Raw genomic sequence first — 22,363 nt, forward strand, 5'->3', positions numbered from 1 at the left:
TTGATGGACCTGCAGGCTTGGTGGTGCTCGTAGTGAACTGTCGACCTGAACCGGTGGGCTTAGTGGCTGAACCGATCTGTCTAGCAGTGGTAGATGTGGGCCTAGCGGCTGTTCCTGTTGCCCTACTTGCAGATGCGGTTCTAGTCACTGAAACAGTGGAATTCGTCGCGGAGGGCCTTGTAGTAGATGGCAATATGGCTCGCGAAGTTGGGGTTGAAGCCCTTGAGGATCTCGGATTTGTAGTAAGTGTGGGCCTTCCAACGGGTGTTGCAGGTCTCGATCCGGGTCCCCCCGATGATGAAGGTCTTCTTTGGTTTGCTCCACCAGAAGAGCTCAGCCCGGGAGAAGAAGTCGGCTGTCTAGATGCTAAGCTGTTCCTCGTAGCTGGCTCCGTTGAAGAATTTGACAGCTATAACAAGAGTATTGAAGTTTACCATCAAACAACATCTCCAAATATGTCTATATGTAACGTTTCAAGATGCATAGGCAAGGGACCGTTCTAATAGAAAGCTGGCCTAGACTTTTGTGCAGTAACCACATGTCATGGCCATTGTTTGCCCATCTAAAATTCTGAACATATCCCACATCATGAATAAGAAAAATTGGGGTAAACGCATCAGATTATGGTGTGCAACAGGTTGAATCAGTGGCAGTCCTAAAAATATAAATCAACCGATATCTGTAAACCTCGTTTCAACCCAGGAAATTCCGTATCCTATGCGAGCGCAGAACTCTTGGCCGTCTATCAGCTTAACGTTATGATGTAAAGATTGATGAGAGCATTCAAGGTCTGTTAAAAAAGTCAGGGCACTAAGCAATGCTATCCTTACCCTAGAATTCAATGCATTCGGGCGAGCCTTTGAATTATTGGACTGACTCAACATAGCCTTGTGTGATTCGATCTCCAAAGAAGGAAATAAGGGAGTACCTGGAGGGGTCAGAAGCCTTGAAACACAAAGGAAAAATGTCAATTTTGGGTGGAAATGAAAAGCCGATAAACGATAACATTCAAGGGAGCTGAATGTGAAAGACAAAAAAGAGAAATCATGCATCCGGAATTGTTGAAGATGTATAAATATCCGTTTGGGTGAAGCCAGTTCAGATGAAGAACAATCAGGCTAAAACAGACTTTCCACAACTTTCCCCGTTCCCCATACGTAAACGAACGGGTACATCATTTGCATCAAAGTTCTCGCATTTGCAGTCAAATAACCATTTTTACACTGCTTAACTGAATACAGATGTTGAATTCGTAATAGAATCCACACCAAATATGAAAGAATCATAAAATGTCACAGCTAAAAAGTAACATGTTCCAATTTTAGTTCAACCAACAAGCATTATATACTAACAGCCATGAAACACCGACACAGGTAACAACCTGAGGTCAACTAAACCGTTCAATCACAAAACTATCACGAATATACTAAAAGAGCTCACACCTAAGATGGTAACATATGTTCCGAAAATTGCTAGTGGATGCGACAATTATATCAATTACCAATACTAATGAACAAAGCAACCAGATGAACATGCAACAGCATAAGGAAAACTTACCATTCATAGTCATTTTTGTCGCCCTCAGACTCCAGAAAATCATCTGGTGCAGCCTTCTTGTGCGCCGGCTTAGCCATTGAAATGTGGAACATAGGCGATGTACCAGGCTTGGAACCTAGTGGTCCAAATCCAATGACAAGATCGAAAGAGTAACAAGTTCAGATTACTAGTCAAACTCTTGAACTATACAAGGTTTCAATAAAGTCAACACCGAATGGTTGACCCATTTCGACCAAATGGAGGAAACGAATACCTAATGGAGTTTCAAACTCTTCAGGGTTGTTGAGGAGATTGTCATGATCTTTCTCTCTCCGTCTCATCTCAAGGAACAAAGCGAGCTCTTCTTCCTTCTCGGCCATCATAGAAGCCCTAAGATGCTGTCTTTGCCTCTCCACCGAGTCAAGCATTAGCGAATCTTGTGCCCTAAAACTCCGATTCATCGCTCCAATTGGACAGCTTACAGACCAAGTGACGAAAACCTAACGTAGCTTCTAATTTACTTCCCCCAAGCACAGACGACAACGACGGAAACCATATCTTAATCGAATAAATTATTCTCCACAAGCTTGAAACTACTCCTAAATTGAAAGAGAAATACAAAACCTAAACCTAAAACAGAGATTTGCGAGCTGAAAACCTTAAACCTCAACACATTTCATCACTTTCCCGCTTGACAGAAGCAGAGAAAGCAGCCAAAAAGGAGACGAAGAAAAAGGGGAAACGGACCACTCTCTCGGTTCGTAGACACGAGCTCTCTCTAAGAAACCGCCATTGTCGAGGAACGGAGTTCAAAACCAAGCCATTGCAGTTGCAGTTGCTGAGGGGGAGCGAGAGAGATGTTTTGGAGATCGAGAAGAGAGAAATTGAATTGGAAGCGAGGAAAGAAATGGAAAGTGAGAACTGGGGAGTGGCAGTAAATGTAATTATGAAGATGTGATACATTTGATTTATTATTTAGATATATATTTTATTTTAGGATTTTCGTGTTGACGGGACGAGACATCTGTACCTAATTGTTCTCAAATGTTTCTCTCGCTTCAAGCCTAAGGGACTCCGATGCCTCCTCACGTTTTTATGGGGTCAAACTGTAAGAAGGAAAAAACTTGCATTGATTAAAAATAAATCATTTTAATAAGTGTATCTATATATATATATATATATATATATGACAATCGGCCTAAAAAATAACCGAAGTTGTCTTTTTCCATTTAAAGTTGCACACGAGATTTAATCGAACTTGTAAGATAGAATCAATTGAATTTATCTGCTTATAGAGTTTAAATTATGTCTTGAAAAAGTACCATATATTTGTTCAAATATTTATTTAATAATTAATCATTCAGTAATCAAAATAATTTAGCAATGATTCATTAATATCCATTTGATCAATAATGACTTGTATCACTACACTAATCAAGAAAAATATCTCCTTTTTAACGTAAAAGTTATATATATATATATATATATATAATAAAGGAACATATATAATCACATTTATTGTACTCACTAGATTTGTTAAAACTTCTAGAACTATTTTAAACCAAATCTATTTTTTTTTCGATTCAAACAAAATCTAATTTCTCTGATTACATAAATGAATTTTACAACAAAAAAAAAGTTGTCTTTCTCTAGAAAGTTTTTTTTTGTTGCTGCTGTAATTATGAAGTTCAATGTGTGCGTGTTTGTTTTAATTTGCAAACTACATTCCAAAACAAGATTTTTTTCACAAAATTCAGATTTATTACTCGAAAACTTCAATTCCTTGAAGGAAAAAAAACTCGAGTTCTCTATTGTCAAATTTCACCCAAATAAATATTGAAATCTCCATTTCTCAATAATTTCCTCTATAAATCATATTCAGCAGAGACTTCATTGTCTTGATCGTAATTGGTTAGATCCAATATAACCCATGTAAGAAAATCACATTGGACCAAATTTGCAAGTTGGATAATGGACATGTTGATTTAACATTGAATTATCCCAATTAACACAATTTTTTCTCCCAAAATAATAACACATTACTCAACGTCACCATTTTTTAGTGCAAAATAAATAAATAAATTTGGGAGGCGGATGGCTCCTAATATCTTTCAACCGATTATTAACACAAATCAGATAAAACAATTCAAAAAACAATATGCCAAAGATAGAAACAAGAGAGTCTGCATACACAATTGGACTAAATTACAACTAAAACCACAGTCATTCGGGAAATCCCAAGGTGAATTAGTTGAGTACTAGGACTTTTAACTTTATGGTTGGGGGTTCGAATCCTTTTAGCCTTTCCATCTGTGAATCTGTAGACTGGTTTATATCTTTCTTATAGTTTGCAGACTATTACACGATAGCGGAGTTTACCCAATACACACCCGAAGGATAGTGGCTTTGATTATATGTGGAGTACATATTCTGTCCGGGGGTTCAAGTTGAGTTAATCCAGAATTTTTCGGGTCTATATAGCCAAATCTGAAATCCGATCCTATAGAATTTGGACTCAGGATCGGTCCAGTGAGTTCAAATCTTTGTTTATGGATATTTTTTATTTTTTGAAAAAAAAAATTAATCGAATTTTTGGACCGATCCGAAGTCCAATTTGAGCTAAGTCTGAAAGTTCAAATTTGTTTGAATCGATAAATTTAAATCTAAAACTTGATATTTTTTGGGTGGATTCATATTGAATTTTGAAATTCGGGTCAAAATTGACACTCTACAAAACAAAGCTAGGGACGAATTAATAATTTCCAAAATAGTATAAGATGATCCCAATTCAGATTCTTTTTTTTGAAAATTAGATGAATAAAAATCAATGCAATCAACTCAAAGTTCATGTATCTCACTTTTTTTCTTCTGAACTATATCTATCTTCGTCAAATTTCTAAATTTTTCCGTATCATAAATGATCTATTTAGAATTTATCTTTGACGAAAGAACAACACATTGATTTCTTTCAAATTCTGGGTCCGAAAAGATCTTTACAAACGTTTTATTTAGGAGATAACGTAATAACATTGAATCTGATATGTAGTTTGCATCAACAAAAACACAAAACCATTAATCTCTATACGTATAAGAAACAAATGTATAATTAGCTTTTAACAAAAAAACAAATGTATAGTTACCGATTCATTTTATCACAGAATTAGTAATTAATCTATATGTGATCTCCACATTACTCTCTATTTTTTTTTCGAGAGGTCAATTAGATGCATAAATTTTAATTAGATTACATAATCTACCAATTACAAGATAATATATAATACATATGAAATCTGTCATTCTCACAAGGAAAAGAATGACGCGAAACATTTGAGTGGGAGCTCATACGCCTAGGAGTGGCCATTTCGGTTATTAACCGAATAACCGAATCGAACCGAACCGAAAAAGAACGGTTCGGTTCGGTTCGGTTATTTGCTTAATAACCGAACGGTTGAGGAAGTTGAATAACCGTTCAGATTCGATTCGGTTCGGTTAACAACCGAATAACCGCGGTTAACCGAACGGTTATTGAGTTTTTTTAATATTTTAATTTTTACCCTCATTATTATTAGTATTATTTTTTTATACTTCACTTTTGACCTTATATATTTCACCTAATAAACCATAAAATGTAATGTTTTTAATTTTTATCCTAATTATTGAAGTTTTTAGATTTTTTTTATAATTTTATTACATGATTAATCATTTTGTGCATTTATTTGAATCGATATTTTGAAATTTATGTAGGATTAATAATTTTTTTTTTCAAAATATATCATAACCGAACTGAACCGATCTAAAACCGAACCGAATAAACCGGAAAATATAACCGTTTGGTTATAATTTTATTATGCAAAAACCGAACCGAACCGAACTGAAACCGAACTGAACCGAACCGATTAAATCTATATAACCGTTTTGATATAATTTTTTTATAACCGAAATAACCGAACCCGAAATAACCGAACCGAAACCGGAAATGACCACCTCTACATACGCCTTTACGGAGAAGTCTTATCCAAAATCTGGCTATATATATATAAGACTTATGAACACTTGCACGCCCTCCACCTAGTTGGGCCTCGAAATGTGCTCTGAACTAAATTAGTAAAGATTCGTGATCTAAACCAGATTCTTATTGCTATCGATTAATAGAGGAACACTGAAAGACTCATCAACCTATAGATTTTATTCTAAAGATAGTCATCAATGACATAAAATAATAGTTTAATCATAGCCTAACCGGAATCAGAATTCTGGAACCGGCCGGTTCAATCTAGAGAACCAAAACTGAAGCTAAACCAAAACCAAATCAAGCCCTGGCTCCTGTGCCGCCGCCGCTGTAGCCACCGTCGCTGCCGTCGTCGTTCTTGCCGTCAAACATGGAAGAGAAATTGGTGTTGAGATCAGAGTACATGGAAACAACTTTGGTGATGTTCCCATTAATTTCTTGGATCAGAGCAACGTTCTTGGCCATGTTGTCCGCCATTCTCGATTGGTGATTCTCATTGACTTGTTGGATCAGAACCCTGTTCCTGTCGAGAACTGATTGAACTTGTCTGAAGTTCTGATCCAGTGTCTCCCACATCGCCGGATCATCTCCCTCCGCCGCCGCCGCCGCCGTTTCCGACGCTTCCTCTTCCGTGACCCCGCCGTTGCGCCGCCGCTTCATCTCGCCGTTACGTTTTATCTTCTCCATTCTTCGAGATTCAACGGATGATGAATCGAATCCCTTCATGGGTTTCGTTAAAATTTCCCTTTTGATGTTCGTTTGATAAAAAACGCAAATACCTCTTCCCCTCTCTCTCCGACTTTTTTTTTCCTTGGCAGCCAAAAAAAAATAAAGGATTTGTTTTCTTATCTGCCAAGAAGTTTTCCTCTCTTTTAGTTTTTTTTTTGTTTATTTAATTATTTGTTTATTTTAATTATGAATTTCAACACTCGAGAGATGAGATATTTATAATCCTTTTACCAAAAAAAAGATATTTATAATCCAAACTTCCAGAGAGAGGTGGATACAGTGAAGGGTTTGGTCTAACTACCACGCGCATTAAAAGCACGTGCGAATCAGATCGAAGGAGAATTAGCCCGTGACGAACACGCGCGAGTGAGGAAGAGGGAATATCCGACGTAAGAACTTTTTTGCACTTTATAAATTTTTTTCCCTAAAAAAACGATAGGAATCTATAAATATCTAAACTGAAATTTCCAACACGAACGGAACCCGACAAATATCATATGAATGCCACCGTGCTTTGATCTGTTAAGTAGCATTTCATATCAGAAAAGCTTATTGATTTGATTAGTATGTCTAAGATAGGATCACAGAATTTGATTTCCCTCCTATATACATTATACAGTAATATAAACAACGTGACAATGACATGATGGAGGGGTCTTGATTTCATTCACATACGGCTTCTGGCATGTATATGACGCAATCATCATGTTCCATCATGATGATGATGATGGTGATGACGAACAGATAAGATCTAAAGAAGATGGTAAAGCAAGAAGAGTTTGGGGACCTCAACGGGTTTCTTCCAAGTAATGAAAGCTCTTTCACACTATTTACAACTTCTTGAAGGCTGTCAAGGGACCTCAACCGGTTTCTTTACATATCCTACCAAAGACAAAAATGATCAAAATGCCCCGGTTTCCGTTAGACTATTATCCATATTGCCTTGGTTCCTAGTATAATAGCCATCCTAATGGCATGAATGAACAACCTTCAACCAAATCGCATAATACATGATAAGAGCACGATATTCTGTTGATGATCATAACCCATGACCTGTTGTTCTTGTTCTGGATACAGCATCATACTTCAAGTCCTTGAGAGCTGAAGCGCACAAGCTCTGGTTCCCCGACTTTCTTCAAATACTCAATGATTTTCTCTGCATAAGCAACATTCAGTCTGATTTTCTTCTCAAGCATCAGTCCTGCAAGCTCTGTGGCTTCCCGAGAGTGCCCTTGTTCACATAGACCAAGCAAAAGAATCGATAGTATATCGGAATCGATGGTAGAATTAACCTTCATCTTCTCAATATCTTCGTACAGACAGAAACAATCATGATACCTTGCCTGTGAACAAATCTGTCTAAGAACAAGACTGCACGCAAGACCATCGGGTCTCATCCCACATTCCAACATCTGCCGGAAAAGGTCCTCTGTTTCTTCCCATCTTTTCATCCCGGCTAACCATGCCACAGCAGAACTAAAGCACTCATCCATGGGAACCCCGCCCCTTTTTGCCAACCTTTTAACCAACTTAGAAAGCTCACCTTCATCCTCAGTTTCCAAAAACCCCTTTACCAAAATACTTGCAGTGACACGATTTGGGAAACATCCTCTGTCTTCCATTCTGTCCAATATAGCTACCGCTTCTCGGATCCTCTTCCTTTCGCAGAGCGCTTGAATGACCATAGTATATGTGATCGTATCTGGGCTAATGCTTCCACCTTCTTTCTCCATAAATCCTAACAAATCTAACGCTTTCTCCACCCTACCAGACCTGCAAAATCCTTCTACGAGTGTCGAATATATCACAGTACTAATGGTGCATCCATTAGCGTTCATGGTCTGAGTTAACCTCCAGGCATCTTCCAACATACCCACACTGCAAAACCCTTTGATCACTGAACTATATGTGATTACATCTGGGTAAAGATTTACCAAACCCATCTCCTTCATCAACTGGTCAGCCGTATTTACATCACCCTTATCGACAAGCGACCTAATGACCAGATTATACGAAACTGTATCCGCACGTAAATTGAATTCCGGCATTTTCCTCAGCACCCACAACGCCTCGTCGGGAAGCCTAGCTTGGTGACAGAGATTCAGAATTACCTTGAGAGACTTGACGCTGACAGAACATTTCTCTGCGCGGTACGCATCTATAACATCCTTGATCATCCCTGGGTTTCTGCTAATCTCGAAAACATCACACGCTTTGTTATACATAAATAGACTGTGCCTATAGCCCGACTGGGTTCCCGCCCAAACGAAAAATCTGAAACCCGAATGAAACTGATTCCGCTTGCATCTTCCAACTACCTCTCCGACACAAGCGGCGTCCAGTTTAACGCTAACTGATGCTAAAGCCTTCTCGACATTGCTTGGGCATGTCTGAAGCTGTTGGTACAATCGCTCGGCTGCTGAGACAGTGGAACAAAACCCTAAAGCCGAAACTTTTGAGGGTTGCGATCGAATCGACGGCGAAACCACACGAGAGATCGAGTGAATTAGCATTTGGTTTCGCCAATCCGTAAGACCAACAAATTGTTCCGTGTCAGCAAAAAAATAAAGGAAAAAAAATTGTTTCGCGAAAAATGTTGGCTGAGGAACAGCTACTAGGGCTACGAAAGGGGAAAACGATGAAGACGATGACGTCACTTTAATCAAGGAACACGTGATCATATAATTAAATAAGTGGGCTTCTTCAGGCCCAAAATGAAACTCGCTATAATAATTAATAATTGGGTGTCTTAAGGCCTAAAAAAAGGGCTTTAAAGGCAAAAACTTCCATATACCGTGCATGACAAAATTTTAATTTTTAATTTGATAATATTGTTCACAGCGATTAATTTATCTGATAACATTTTTAATGTTTAATTTCTAAGACAAAGAGGATAACATACAGTACAAAACAATGGATTTTCCAGCAATATATGTATATATATTAACTGGTCAAGAAATTACATAAATGATTTGTCATATATAGAAGACCTGTCAAGAGATTACAGAAATGAACACATCATTGTTACTCCATATCTATCTTGCAAATTGTTGTCAAATTCAAGACTAAGGAGAGAGATTTCCGTATTCGGTTCAGGTCCGGTAATTATCGTATAGTTTCTTTCGGTTTTATAAAAATATATACCAATCGATTATTACATATTCACTTCGATAAGGAAAATATATTTTCTTATTAAATTTTTAGTTTTTTGGGTTTATTTCTAAATTCGTTTCGGTTTCGATAAGTTGGGTTATATATAAAAAAGTTTCTAAGGGGTTTTCAGTTCCAACAACCATACCGAAACGCCCATTATCATGAAAACCCTAACTTGATAGAATTACAGAAGGAGCAACACATTTCATCAGAGACTCTGTGTAAGTATTCCACAGTATCAATAAAATACAGACTAATCAACTGAAATTACCCAAAAAAAGATGGAAAGAAGCAATATCTACCCATGGAGAAAAAGACGCAGCAGTCTTCCAAAGAAAAACCATCTGCGAAAGGAAACCGTATAATGACAGTGCAAAAGGCATGCGGACATGAAGAAATCAACTGAAATCAGCACTTGTCATGAAAAAACTTGTGCCTGATTCAACACAAAACAAAGAAAACATGAAAACCAGATGATACCCAGAACCGGAATCAAGCAAGAACCAAACTTCTGGAACAGGAAATCAAATATTGCAACAACATAACACAATCCCTACTAGTGGTGAAACGATCAAGAATGTCTCTGGAGAAAACTGATGCAATGCATTAGTAGAAGCTTGAAATCCTACATTTCGATCGTCGATTACTGGAACGACACTATCCAATGGCGTTGTTAGAGTACGAGGCTTAGAGAGAGAAAGCAAGTTTGAGCAAAAAAAAAACAAAAGTTTGAGCAAAGAGCAAATCCATCCAGGGCTTAGACAACGATATATATATATACGGAACTCGTTATAGTAAACGGAGACAATCCGTTAGATGTCCACGTGGCGGACAGTATACACATACATAGCATTTACATGATGATGTATCTGAAAGTCATGTAGTATTATTTGATGGTTTATTATTCAAAATTGTACATATAAAGGTCGATCCGAATTTAGGGTGGATGAAGTTGGAGCGAAGTTTCGGAAAATTATTCTGATTATCAAAAAAGAAAAAAAAAAGAAAGGAGATATGAGATATAAAATGGATTAATCCCACCAAAAACTCTAAACTAGTTAAAATATTCCATATAAAACCCTGAACTTATAATCTCTCACAAAAAATTCTGAATTTGGTAAAAACTTTCACAAAAATAACAAACTTACAATTCTTTTTCATATAAAACCTTTGACTTGTTTGACATATCAGCGCCACATCATCATTTAAAAAATTAAAATATAAATTTCTAATTTTTGGTCAAATATATATACATATATATTTGTATATATATTAGATTTGTACTTTAAAATTTTAAATATACAAATATATATATATACCTATATACAAACATACATATATATTTTTTTATCAAATATATATATATATATATATTAAGTTTGTATTTTAAAATTTTAAATATACAAATATATATACATATACCTATATACATACATACATATATATTTTTTATTATCAAATCTCTATATATATATATATTTGTATATATATTAAGTTTATAATTTAAAATTTTAAATATACAAATATTTTAATCAAATATATAAATTTACATATATAAATTTATATATATATATATATATATATTTATTAAATATTTTAATTTCTAAAATGATGATGTGGCATTGACGTGACAGTTCAGTCAGTGCCACGTTAGCAATCCATCGTGTCACATCACCAAAATTTTTGATCAAACAAGTCAAATATTTTATATGGAAGAAAATTATAAATTTATAATTTTTGTGGAAGTTTTTACCAAATTCAGTATTTTTTGTGAGAGATTGCAAGTTTAGAGTTTTATATGGAACATTTTAACAAGTTTGGGGTTTTTTATGAGATTAACCCGATATAAAATCTAATATAGAATTTGAGAGGTTACTTTAGCGAGATGAGCCGTTAGAATCCTCATGACCTTTGCTTTGGTTGTTGTCTGTGAATTTGTTGTGAAGATGGCTATATATATTATATATATATATATATATATGTATTCGAGATTTTTCTTTCTGATTGAAGAATAAAAGACGTAATAAATAAAATATGCCGAAATTGTGGTACACGCAAACTAAATGTAACAAACGCAGCCAATGAGTGGCAGATATTTCTCTTGTGGCATCAAATATATAATTTCCAATAAATACACAAAAAGTTAAAAGCTTTTCCCGAGTCTTAAGGGCACTATCAGAACGAATTACTTAATTGCAACCGATGTTATCTTAAAAGCATTTCTAATTTTAAATATTTATAAATTTAGAAAGTCAAATAAAAAACTGAATTAAATTTAAATCCATTCAAGAACAAAAAATAATAATTACTCCCTCCGTTTCAGATTAATTGTAGTTTTAGGATTTTTCACATTTTTTTAAGAAAAAAATAAAAAGTCATATTTGCCCTTATTTAATATTTTTATTAATATAATTTTTTATGATTATAATTAATGAAAATTTCTGTTCTCTTAAATATTCAGTCTTTGATATTAATGTTTACGAGAAAATTTTAGTTTGGAGGGAAATTTTAATTTGGTAAAAAATTAATTTGGAGCCAAAACCAAAATATTCACAAATTTGAATTTGATTTCACTTCTTATATATTGAGATCAAACAAATGAAACCAATTAAAAGATCAAAATAAAATTTCCAACTATGAATAACGAAGAACAATGTTGTGATTAATACTAATCAAAATATAATTAATATTCATTAAATTTTGATGATAAAAACAATGTTGTGATTAATACTAATTTATTAGAATATGTTAGGGATAAAATTGGAAAATAATGTAAAAAGATGTATTGAAAATGTAGAATGACAAATATTTTAAAACATAGAAAACAACTTAAAACTACAATTAATCTGAAACGGAGGAAGTATCTTATAGTTTATCACATTTTGAAAAAAAAAATATAAGATACACAATTATGTTATTTATCTGTTTATATTATTTTCGTATATTTATATTATTTTCGTATATTTGTATTATTTTAGAATACAATTATTTATCTTAATTTTTAAAAATAATGTTCTAAATGTATTGAGAGATTTTTTAAAGGTAAATACCATACTCCGAGAATGTTGGAGTCAGTATGGTTAGAGCCTATCGGTCTAATTAAACTTTTAATTAGATGTTTCTCCAAGACTATTATTGCTTTAGATATATAATCCATTGGTTTATAACATCTCCACACTAAATAAATATATATATGGAATTAGATATTTACCTTTTGGTTGATCGCTTGTTGGGGTGAATTGCAAAAATGACTTTAAATGTCATTTTTACTTCATGGCATGACGTCGCTTCTTTTTAAAAAAAACCAACATCATTTCATAACTTCATAATTGTATCTTTCCAAAAATACCCTTCCTTTTTTATTTAATATTTTTATTTTTAAAAAATATTTCAACCCTCTCTCCTCTTCGAGCTCTCTCTCTCTCTCTCTCTTTCCATCCGTATATGTCGAACAAACTACACTCTCTCTTCTTGCCCATTCTTTGATCTTCAAGTTCTCTTCATTTCCAATCTATTTTTCAACTAATTTATTGTGAAAAAACAATATTAAGTTTGGACATTTCATCGATTACACACAAATCTTAATAATAGGTAAATATTGTTTCAAAAATTCGTTATTAAATTTGGATTTGTGATTTGTTGTTTTGTTATCTTTATATTTAATCTAGATGATATAGATGAAGTAAATATGATATATGCATCACCATGATTCACGCTATTCTAACTGGTCGAAATCGTTAAATACGTGAAATTCGTCAAAATGGAAAAATTTGGAAAACTAGTCATACATACGTGTCAGAATGGTCAAACTGGTCGTACTTCTAACTGGTCATACTTTTCAAATTGGTTAACCTGGTTATACTCGCAAAATTGGTAACACGTTGGTCATAATCATCAAAGTGGTCAAACTGATCATACTCATTAAATTTATGATATGATATGATTAGTACTATGTTAACACTTTTAAAACGATGGATTATGCGATTTCGAACAGGTCTGACCGTCTGACCAAGGTATGACCGTCTGACCGTATGACCGTCTGACCATTTGGGTGCGGAAAAAAAATACCTAAATTAAATCTAAACGATTCGAAAAGTTGTATAGGGGTTATAAGATTACTTTTGCATCGTTTTGGAGTTCTAATTTCATGTAGAAAAAAAAATATCTCGACATAAGTCAATTGTACTCAATGTGTTACATAAACACTATTATCACTTTAAGTCTTCTTTGGAAAGAGTTACATTGAAAAACAAAAAATATACTCAATCCATAATCCATATTGCTACGACGATTTGAACTTGAAATATTTGTGATATGATATGATTATTACAATGTTAACACTTTTAAAACGATGAATTATAAAATTTCGAACAAGTCTGACCGTCTGACCAAGGTATGACCGTCTGACCGTATGACCGTATGACCATTTGGGTGCGGAAAAAAAAAATACCTAAATTAAATCTAAACGATTCGAAAAGTTTTATAGAGGTTATAAGATTAATTTTGCATCGTTTTGGAGTTCTAATTTCACGTAGAAAAAAAAAATATCTCGACATAAGTCAATTGTACTTAATGTGTTACATAAACACTATTATCACTTTAGGTCTTCTTTGGAAAGAGTTACATTGACAAACAAAAAATATACTCAATCCATATTGCTACGACCGATTTGAACTTGAAATATTTGTGATATGATATGATTATTACAATGTTAACACTTTTAAAACGATGAATTATGCAATTTCGAACAAGTTTGACCGTCTGACCAAGGTATGACCGTCTGACCGTATGACCATTTGGGTATGAAAAAAAATACCTAAATTAAATCTAAACGATTCGAAAAGTTGTATAGGGGTTATAAGATTACTTTTGCATCATTTTGGAGTTCTAATTTCACGTAGAAAAAAAATCTCTCGAATAAGTCAATTGTACTCAATGTGTTACATAAACACTACTATTACTTTATGTATGTGTGGAATGAGTTGTTGATGACATCGTTGTTCTTGGCACCATGAACAAAATCAGATCGGTTTGACCGATGTGCCATTTCGATAGCCAAAATTTCTATGATGATTTTCATCAAACATTTTCCATGCATTCTCAAATTCTTCAACTTTGGTGTGTCGGATCTCATTCTAAAGGAAACGTTTGACGAGTGTAAGCTTAAATGATATTGTTCATTCGAATCGAATCGAAGTGAAACCCTAATAAGCTAAAATTCAATATAAGAAGAACATGTTTGATCTACACTTTTAAATTCGTAAATTCATCATTTTTGAAAAAGTATAACTAGTCTAGCTCGTATAATCATATGAGCAGTTTAATGATATGATCAAAATATGATCGTTATGATCAAAGTTTGACCGTATAACCAAAGTCTGATCGTCTCACCAAAGTATCATCGGTTTGACCAAAGTCTAACCGTTTGACCGATTTTAAATTTAAAAAACGTGTTATATGAGATTATTATTATACCATATTAACACTTTTAAAATGATAAATTCATCAATTTTCAAGAAGTCTGACCGTCTGACCAAATTCTGACTATATGACCAGTGTCTGACCGTCTTATCAAAGTGTGACCGGTATGACCATTTTTAAATGAAAAATAAAGGTCTAAATTAAGTTTAAACGATTCAAAAAATTGTATAAGGGTTACAAGAATACATTTTATCGTTTTGGTGATCTAATTTCATGTATAAAAAAAATCTCTTAATATAAATCATATTCATTCAAAGTGTGACCGGCTAACCAAATTGTGAACGTCTGACCAAAATCTGATCGGTATGACCAAAGTCTGACCGATATGACCAGTATGACGTTTTAAGAGCCAAAATTTCTCTGAGGATTTTTATCGAACACTTTCCATACATTCTCAAATTATTCAATTTTGGAATGTGAGATCTCGTCATAGTAGAGAAATATGTCGAGTGTATGACGAAAATTGAGAAATTTGTTATTAGAATCGCCAACGACATCTCTTTGGAGAGAAAAAGAAAAAAAATACGTTTTGAATTTTTTTAAAAAAAGTGAGAGAATAAATTTTTCGAAGGTTTTTTTCACTATATAAAAAATTGCCACGTGTTCAATTTTTTAAGGGCAAACTAGTATTTTTGTCATTTTAGTTTTTTTTTTTAAAACCCTAAACGTAGAGGGTCATCCCTTGAAGTAAAGATAGACATTTGGGGTTATTTTTGCAATTTTGCCCGCTTGTTATGTTCACCTATGATTTTTGAAGGGTTTTCTACAAATCAAAAGGTAAACATGCCAAAGTTAAATAATTAATACTTAATCTCTAATCTTGTATTAAATGTACTTAATTTATTAATACTTAATCTCTAATCTTTATCACGAAGATGCAACATATTATGAAAAACTCCAGATGAATTGGCAAGATGCATGTATCAACCTAATAAGAGGTTGAAAATTCGACTCTTTAACCACTCATCTATCGTCCGTCGATTACGATCGATTTATCTTCTTCATACACTTTATCTTCTTCATACACGTGTTGTAGGCTCATGCGTTGGGTGGGGTTTACCTAAGATATAAACTAGGGTTTTATACGATCTCAAAATAAAAAGATGCAAATGTATAAGTCGTCGACGGTTGTGTATCATCATTTCCTATCGATTTTTAATGTACGGCAAAGGAATTAGTGAAAAGATTGATATGCATTTTATGGGTATCTTAAAAGATCTGTATCATTTTAATAATAATAGGTTTAGATTCCATCCCACAACTGTATAGCATTTTAACAGTCCATTCCGTTTCTACATGGGTTAAAAGTAGTAGATTCTAATAATTTAATTCGATATTTCAAAACAAATATGATATTAAAAAAAATATTTCCACCTATTCTAGAGCCGGTTCAACATTTTCTCCCGTCTCTCTCTATCTACTTCCCACATAACCAACATATAACACCCAACAGTAACAGTAAAAACATCAAACCAAACACGATCTCACTGTCTCCACGTCGTCCCACGGTAAATGCGAAACCTTCCTTTTGCTTACCTGCGAGAGAAGTTACCAGACAGTGATCAAAGTCCAAACAATCCTCAAATCATACATAAAAAAACCCCACCAACCGGTTTAATTAAAATTTTCAATTAGATGTTTGTGACACGTTGTTATTGCTTTAGATACTCTCTAATGGATGACAACATGACCACAGCAACAAATAAATACGAAGTTGGATTTCAAAACTTTACCTTGTGCGGTGGAAACTTCCTTTAACTTGTTCATCAAACCTCGGTTTGCCATGGATACTTCTTCTAGCTTTGCCGTCAAACCCTGGTTCGCCATGGATACTTCCTCTAGCTTTGCCGTCAAACCCTGGTTCGCCATGGATGTATCCTCTAGCTTTGTCATCAAACGCTGGTTCGCCATGGATGTTTCCTCTAGCTTTGTTATCAACCATCGGTTGGCCATGGACATTTCTTGCAGCTTGGCCATAAAACCCTGGTTTGCCTTGGACGTTTTCTCTAGCTTTGCCATCAACCCATGTTTCTCGATGGATAATTCCTCGAGCTTGGTCATCATCATACTCATTTGTCGTCTCATATCTTTCATCAGCTCTTCTATATTTGCTGGTTTCCATGGGTTTTTGTTTGCCATCTCTCTTCAACTCCTGCTGGTGACGTGGGAGGGTTTCCTATGTTACTTTCTGTATCTCCTTCTCTGAACAAGAAAAACAAGAATGGCAATATTCCAGAAAAAGATATCGAACAGAAACCACTGTTACTGTTTTACCGTAGGATCAGTCCGAGAAACCCCTGTTCTATCATCGACACGTGTTTAAAATACATCAAGTCAGCGGCACGTGTTAAAATATAATCCACGTCAGTAAACCAGATTTGAAATAAGCAGTTTATTTGGAGTCGGTTTATCCCGGTTGGAACATCAAAGTAGATTTGAAATAAACAGTTTATTTGGCAAAAAAACATCAAAGTATGTGTATTATACTACAAACATCAACATGATTTCTTTGTCTACAAAATTGATATGTATTTTATTTCGTTGTCTTATCTCCCTTTAATATAAGATTTAACTGAATTCGACATAAATAATAAAATAAATATTACGTTTTTCGAAGCACCAAAATGTGATATAAGAGTGTAATATCCAAGTCCACGTAATTGAGATTCAATTCTGCTGCCCTTTTGGCTATAAATGTCAATGCATTATAATTTCCAAACACAAACACAAGATTTCGGGTTGGGAGTTTTATGGGACCAATTTTTCTATAAATCTTAAAATTTACACCCAAAAAAACTGCATTATATATTCAATTAACACTTTCAATCACCAGTAATAAAAAAAATAAATGAATAACTTATGGGTTCCAAGAAAGCAAACACAATATTAAACAGACAACCGCTGGCTTGGGGCCGAGAATCAAATAGAGAATCAACAACAAAGCCGCTACAGTAATCTCTTTCTTTCCCAACGTAACCGTGCAATCACACTCTTCCTCAACTGTGACAGAGATAACATTTAAGAGCCCTCCATTAAAGTCTATATATATATATAATGAATTTTGCTTGCTTTCAAGATTTTACCTTGTCCATTGGACACTTGCTTTAGCTTGCTCATCAGACGGTGGTTCGTCCTGTATTCCCTCTTTAACTTTGCCTTCAGCATGCTCATTTCTCGTCTCATCTCTACCATCTCGTCTTCTATTGCTCTTGCCTCATTCGCCGGTTTCGGTTGGATCTTGCCTTTGATCTCTTCGCTTTCCCCGCGATTTCCTGTTTTGTCACACATTTCCTTTGAATTCGCGGAGAAACTTTGAAAAACAAGAACGCCACTTTCTACACAATGATCATATTGTTAAATATGACATGATTGTAGAAAAATAAAATGCGGAAATAAAATAAGACAAATAGAAAGAAACGAAATTACTTTTATTGCTACATCTCTTCTTCTTCTGGTTACATTATAATGAAAATGAACTACATATTTATAGGAAAATTAAGAAATAGAGTAAAAAGGAAATATAGACACAATGGAAACAAATCAGATACACAATATTTGGTATAATGATATTGTATCCATTATTATTCTCCATCATATCTCTAATCTTATTTTACTCCAATCATATATTCATTTTCCCACTTTAACATTCCCCCTCAAGATTGACTTTGAAAGAATGAAAAAAGTCAATCTTGAATCGATAATGCTATAAACCGCTCAGACATTTTCATTGTCTCAGGAAAAATTCATAAACCAAAATTTGTTCTTTTAGAGAGCATTAATCATTTTCAAATCACTTCGCTTGACTTTAAAGTTCTAGCTTTAACTCTTTTTGTCATAGCATCTTGCTTGATCTTAGAGTTTTTAGCTTTGACTTTTGTTTGTCATAGCACATCGTTTGAATTTGAATTTTTACTCTCCTTCAAACGATTTGGATATATGAACATCCAAAACGCTAAAGAAAGAAGAGATTAGAAAAAAAAAACATATAGTCCAGATCGCAACGCTGCTCTGATACCATGTAGAAAAATAAAATGCGGAAATAAAATAAGACAAATAGAAAGAAACGAAATTACTTTTATTGCTACATCTCTTCTTCTTCTGGTTACATTATAATGAAAATGAACTACATATTTATAGGAAAATTAAGAAATAGAGTAAAAAGGAAATATAGACACAATGGAAACAAATCAGATACACAATATTTGGTATAATGATATTGTATCCATTATTATTCTCCATCATATCTCTAATCTTATTTTACTCCAATCATATATTCATTTTCCCACTTTAACAATGATAACCTTATATTTTTTGGTGTTCTTATACATTAATTAATGGCTCTCATTAACAGGATTTTCCTTCTTTGTGATGGAGGGAATGTTTCCATTGCATGCGATTAGGGTTTACGAAAAAAAAAATATTAACCGATCGAAGAAAGAGCAAAAGAGGGGAAGAAGGAGATGACCTTCCCATGAACACCAACTGCGAGATTGATGAGAATACAAAGATATAACACTCCCTTTCAGACAATACTGCAGTATTCATCACCATTAAACACACACAAAAAAACCATAGAGATTAAGAGAAGGGAAGAAATTTAAAAAAAAAAAAAAAATTAAGGATATATACAATCTAACAATATGAGATTTTACGTTAACGAGGCGAGTCGCGAGTATCCTCATGATCTTTGCATTGTCTGTGAATTTGTTTGTGAAAATGGCGTGTGAAATATATATATATATATATATATATATATATATTCTTTTCTTTCTGATTTAATAATAAATCGCGTAAGGAAATAAAATAAGCTTGAGCATCAAGCTGAAATTGTGGTACAAGCAAGCTCAATGTAAGGAAATAAAATAAATATCTTCACTAGAGTAAAGATATTGGCTACACATATTTCTCTTATGTCATCAAATATATAATTTCCCTGTAAATACGGAAAGTTAAAAAGCTTTCGTGTAACGAGTTGTTTTTCCCACCACAAGAGTGAATTACTTAATAGCAACCGATTTTTACGTGATCAAACTTTATCTTAGAAAGCATTGCTAATTTTTAAATATTTATAATTTTGTAAATTCAAATAAAAAATTTAAATTTATTCAATAACCAACAAAAATAATTATCTTATAGTTTCACATTTTTTTTATAAAAATAATATATAAGATACACGATTTGTAGATATATAAAATCTTTGAACTGAACCTGATTTCTTTGTTTCCAAAAAAGAAATCAATCCAAAATCAAACTAGACCAAATAAGGAATCAGAAACCTAATCACAAATCAACCCATTCAGAATTTAAAACAAAGAATTAAAGAAAAAGGGAAAAAATATATATAGGCAAATGATTTTTAGGGAAAAAATGGAAATGGTAATAATGAATCAAAACGACGAAAATATTTGGTATGATAAAGTTTCTCTCGAATAAATTTTGACCTAATGTATCATAAATTTTATGGGAAAAAAATGGAAAGAGGCACGTCAAACAAACGTATAACCATAACCAACACGATGAGGATGATTGCTTGGAACAAAGAACATTATTTATTTCAATGATGTCAATGAATTATAAATTTCCAATACATGTGAGAGTTTTTGGATAGCGAGTCCGTAATGATACGATTCCCTCACAATTTATTATTATTTTTTTAATTTTACAATTAGGAAACGTTCATACGCGAAAGTAGAGACCCAAAAGATGGCTAACAATAAGACAGACCAGATCAACACGTACAACAGAACATTACAAACGAACTTAAGCCACGCGACAAACTCTCCACCCTTCTCTTCTTGCTTGCCTGCGAGAGAGAAACAAGAACTTAAGTCCCTTTTCTCATTTGTTTATGCTTGATTCCCATTCGGTTTCATTAAAACTTTTCTTTTTTTAAAAAGAAATTTCTCAAACATTGTTATATTCCTTTACATTTCATGATATTTTACCTTCACTTGGAGAAGTTTCTTGAGGATTATCAACTGGGTTTTGCGCCGTATTGGTTTTTCTGAACTTCAAGGAATCATCCTCTTGCTTTGTAATCGAACGTTGTTTATCCATGGCTTCTTCCTCTAGCTTCGTCATCATCATACTCATTTGTCGTCTCATCTCTTTCATCTCCTCAACTTCTCCATGATTTCCTGTTTTTTTTTTTAAACACAAATTCAACACCACAAAGCCTAATCCACCACACCCACATCGAGAAAACCACCGACCAATACCCCTAAGAATCCAAACAAAACGATAAAAGAGAAGAGCTTGTAGCTTTGTAGTCAAACCTTGTTTATCCACGGACACTTCCTCTAGTTTGGTCATCATCATACTCATCTGTCTTCTCATCTCCTTCATCTCCTCTTCTATTGCACTCAACCGTTTCCATGGGATTTTGTTTGTGATCTCTTCAGTTTCTCGAGAATTTCCTGCTTTTGACACATTTAGAAAAGAAAACTCCAAAAAAAAAAAACACAGATAAAAAAAGAAAAAAAAAAAAAGAGAAGAAAGACAGGACCTTCCCATGAACACCAACTCCGGGATTGATGAGAATAGAGAGATATCACACTCCCTTTCAGACAATACTACAATATATAAATCACCATTAAACAAAAACAAGTCAATGGATTAAGAGAAGAGGAAGAAAAGAATAATCATGCCCAAACAATCCTTATAGAGATTAAAGAAATCCGATCGAGCAATTTGAGATTTTACGTTAGCGAAGCGAGCCGAAAGAATCCGCATGTTCTCTGCGTCGTGGTGAAATTGCTTTGAAGATGGCGATGTGCATGCAAGTTAATTTTAGCTCATGTATATATATGAGATTTTTTTTTTTAAAATTATGTATCATGTGATGCACGCAAGAAACAAGCTTTACCTAAACCGGTTCTGCTTCTTACACATTTATTATATTTTCTATTTAATTTCAATGTACTTATCATATTTCAAATTTTAGTAAATATATAACTAATCCCGAGTCTTAAGGTCAAGACTCAAGAGGAACAACAAATATATAATTTACAATGCAAAAAATAAAAGTTTTCGTATTAAAGGGTCTAACTAATCCCGAGTCTTAAGGTCAAGACTCAAGAGGAACAACAAGTATGCCTAGTAATATGGTTCGTTTATATTATAAATCTAAATAAAAACTAAATTAAATTTCTTAATGATTATCAATATAAATAAAAATAATTATCTTATGTATATAAGATTCACAATTATATATATATAGTATTACCAAATTTCTTTGTTGACAAAAATTTCAATCCAATATAAAACTAGACCAAATTAGAAATCAAAATAAAACTAATCATAAATCATCCACAATTTCAAAGGAAGAAGAAAAGGAAAAGAAAAAAAAAATAAATCTAACGATTTTTTATATATATAATTTTTAGGAAAAAAATAAATAAATAATAATGAATAAAAAAATTTCAACCTTATCTTTTAACAACGCTAAGTATAATA

At 33.5% G+C, this 22,363-nt stretch overlaps 6 protein-coding genes across 6 annotated transcripts in view; all 6 read right to left on the bottom strand.

Annotated features, from left to right (window-relative positions):
• Positions 1-2,466, bottom strand: part of LOC104810086 (mucin-17-like) — a 3,965-nt gene extending 1,499 nt beyond the window's left edge. Inside the window, exons 1-4 of the mRNA XM_010536273.2 lie at positions 1,811-2,466; positions 1,558-1,672; positions 831-945; positions 46-409 (exon numbers count right to left, since the gene is read on the bottom strand). Of these exons, the coding sequence (XP_010534575.1) occupies positions 46-409; positions 831-945; positions 1,558-1,672; positions 1,811-1,997 (781 nt within the window). The 5' untranslated portion in view covers positions 1,998-2,466. The remainder of the gene's footprint in view (positions 1-45; positions 410-830; positions 946-1,557; positions 1,673-1,810) is intronic.
• A 3,175-nt stretch (positions 2,467-5,641) lies between these two features.
• LOC104810087 (protein EARLY FLOWERING 4-like) lies at positions 5,642-6,462 on the bottom strand. Its single transcript, XM_010536275.2, has one exon. It carries the CDS (start codon positions 6,269-6,271, stop codon positions 5,846-5,848), a length of 426 nt encoding a protein of 141 aa, XP_010534577.1. The 5' UTR covers positions 6,272-6,462; the 3' UTR covers positions 5,642-5,845.
• A 354-nt stretch (positions 6,463-6,816) lies between these two features.
• On the bottom strand, positions 6,817-8,909 carry LOC104810088 (pentatricopeptide repeat-containing protein At5g47360). Its single transcript, XM_010536276.2, has 2 exons — positions 7,328-8,909; positions 6,817-7,156 (listed from the first exon to the last, which is right to left on the bottom strand). Exon 1 carries the CDS (start codon positions 8,785-8,787, stop codon positions 7,354-7,356), a length of 1,434 nt encoding a protein of 477 aa, XP_010534578.1. The 5' UTR covers positions 8,788-8,909; the 3' UTR covers positions 6,817-7,156; positions 7,328-7,353.
• Positions 8,910-16,257: 7,348 nt separating this feature from the next.
• On the bottom strand, positions 16,258-17,274 carry LOC104810089. Its single transcript, XM_010536277.2, has 2 exons — positions 16,642-17,274; positions 16,258-16,444 (listed from the first exon to the last, which is right to left on the bottom strand). The coding sequence occupies exons 1-2, from the start codon at positions 17,045-17,047 to the stop codon at positions 16,326-16,328; spliced, it is 525 nt and encodes a 174-aa protein (XP_010534579.1). The 5' UTR covers positions 17,048-17,274; the 3' UTR covers positions 16,258-16,325.
• Positions 17,275-17,765: 491 nt separating this feature from the next.
• LOC104810186 lies at positions 17,766-19,590 on the bottom strand. Its single transcript, XM_010536384.1, has 4 exons — positions 19,561-19,590; positions 19,374-19,440; positions 17,992-18,180; positions 17,766-17,908 (listed from the first exon to the last, which is right to left on the bottom strand). Exons 1-4 carry the CDS (start codon positions 19,588-19,590, stop codon positions 17,766-17,768), a joined length of 429 nt encoding a protein of 142 aa, XP_010534686.1.
• A 927-nt stretch (positions 19,591-20,517) lies between these two features.
• Positions 20,518-21,672, bottom strand: LOC104810090. Its single transcript, XM_010536278.2, has 5 exons — positions 21,611-21,672; positions 21,414-21,480; positions 21,184-21,324; positions 20,854-21,045; positions 20,518-20,711 (listed from the first exon to the last, which is right to left on the bottom strand). The coding sequence occupies exons 1-5, from the start codon at positions 21,638-21,640 to the stop codon at positions 20,554-20,556; spliced, it is 588 nt and encodes a 195-aa protein (XP_010534580.1). The 5' UTR covers positions 21,641-21,672; the 3' UTR covers positions 20,518-20,553.
• Between the last annotated feature and the right edge of the window lie 691 nt (positions 21,673-22,363).

This window comes from Tarenaya hassleriana, unplaced genomic scaffold (genome assembly GCF_000463585.1).
Source record: "Tarenaya hassleriana unplaced genomic scaffold, ASM46358v1 Cleome17, whole genome shotgun sequence".
Classification (NCBI taxonomy): Eukaryota; Viridiplantae; Streptophyta; class Magnoliopsida; order Brassicales; family Cleomaceae; genus Tarenaya; species Tarenaya hassleriana.

What these genes read in the sequence shown, in the direction of transcription:
- LOC104810087 (XM_010536275.2), bottom strand. Translation starts at nt 6,271, where the DNA reads ATGAAGGGATTCGATTCATCATCCGTTGAATCTCGAAGAATGGAGAAG.
- LOC104810088 (XM_010536276.2), bottom strand. Translation starts at nt 8,787, where the DNA reads ATGCTAATTCACTCGATCTCTCGTGTGGTTTCGCCGTCGATTCGATCG.
- LOC104810089 (XM_010536277.2), bottom strand. Translation starts at nt 17,047, where the DNA reads ATGGCAAACAAAAACCCATGGAAACCAGCAAATATAGAAGAGCTGATG. An exon ending in GGAAGTTTCCACCGCACAAG is followed by an intron (nt 16,445 to 16,641) that starts GTAAAGTTTTGA and finishes CTTCTCTCGCAG; the next exon opens with GTAAGCAAAAGGAAGGTTTC.
- LOC104810186 (XM_010536384.1), bottom strand. Translation starts at nt 19,590, where the DNA reads ATGAGGATACTCGCGACTCGCCTCGTTAAC. An exon ending in TCGCGACTCGCCTCGTTAAC is followed by an intron (nt 19,441 to 19,560) that starts GTAAAATCTCAT and finishes TGAATACTGCAG; the next exon opens with TATTGTCTGAAAGGGAGTGT. An exon ending in GCAAGTGTCCAATGGACAAG is followed by an intron (nt 17,909 to 17,991) that starts GTAAAATCTTGA and finishes TCTCTGTCACAG; the next exon opens with TTGAGGAAGAGTGTGATTGC.
- LOC104810090 (XM_010536278.2), bottom strand. Translation starts at nt 21,640, where the DNA reads ATGCGGATTCTTTCGGCTCGCTTCGCTAAC. An exon ending in TTTCGGCTCGCTTCGCTAAC is followed by an intron (nt 21,481 to 21,610) that starts GTAAAATCTCAA and finishes TATATATTGTAG; the next exon opens with TATTGTCTGAAAGGGAGTGT. An exon ending in AGAAACTTCTCCAAGTGAAG is followed by an intron (nt 20,712 to 20,853) that starts GTAAAATATCAT and finishes TCTCTCTCGCAG; the next exon opens with GCAAGCAAGAAGAGAAGGGT.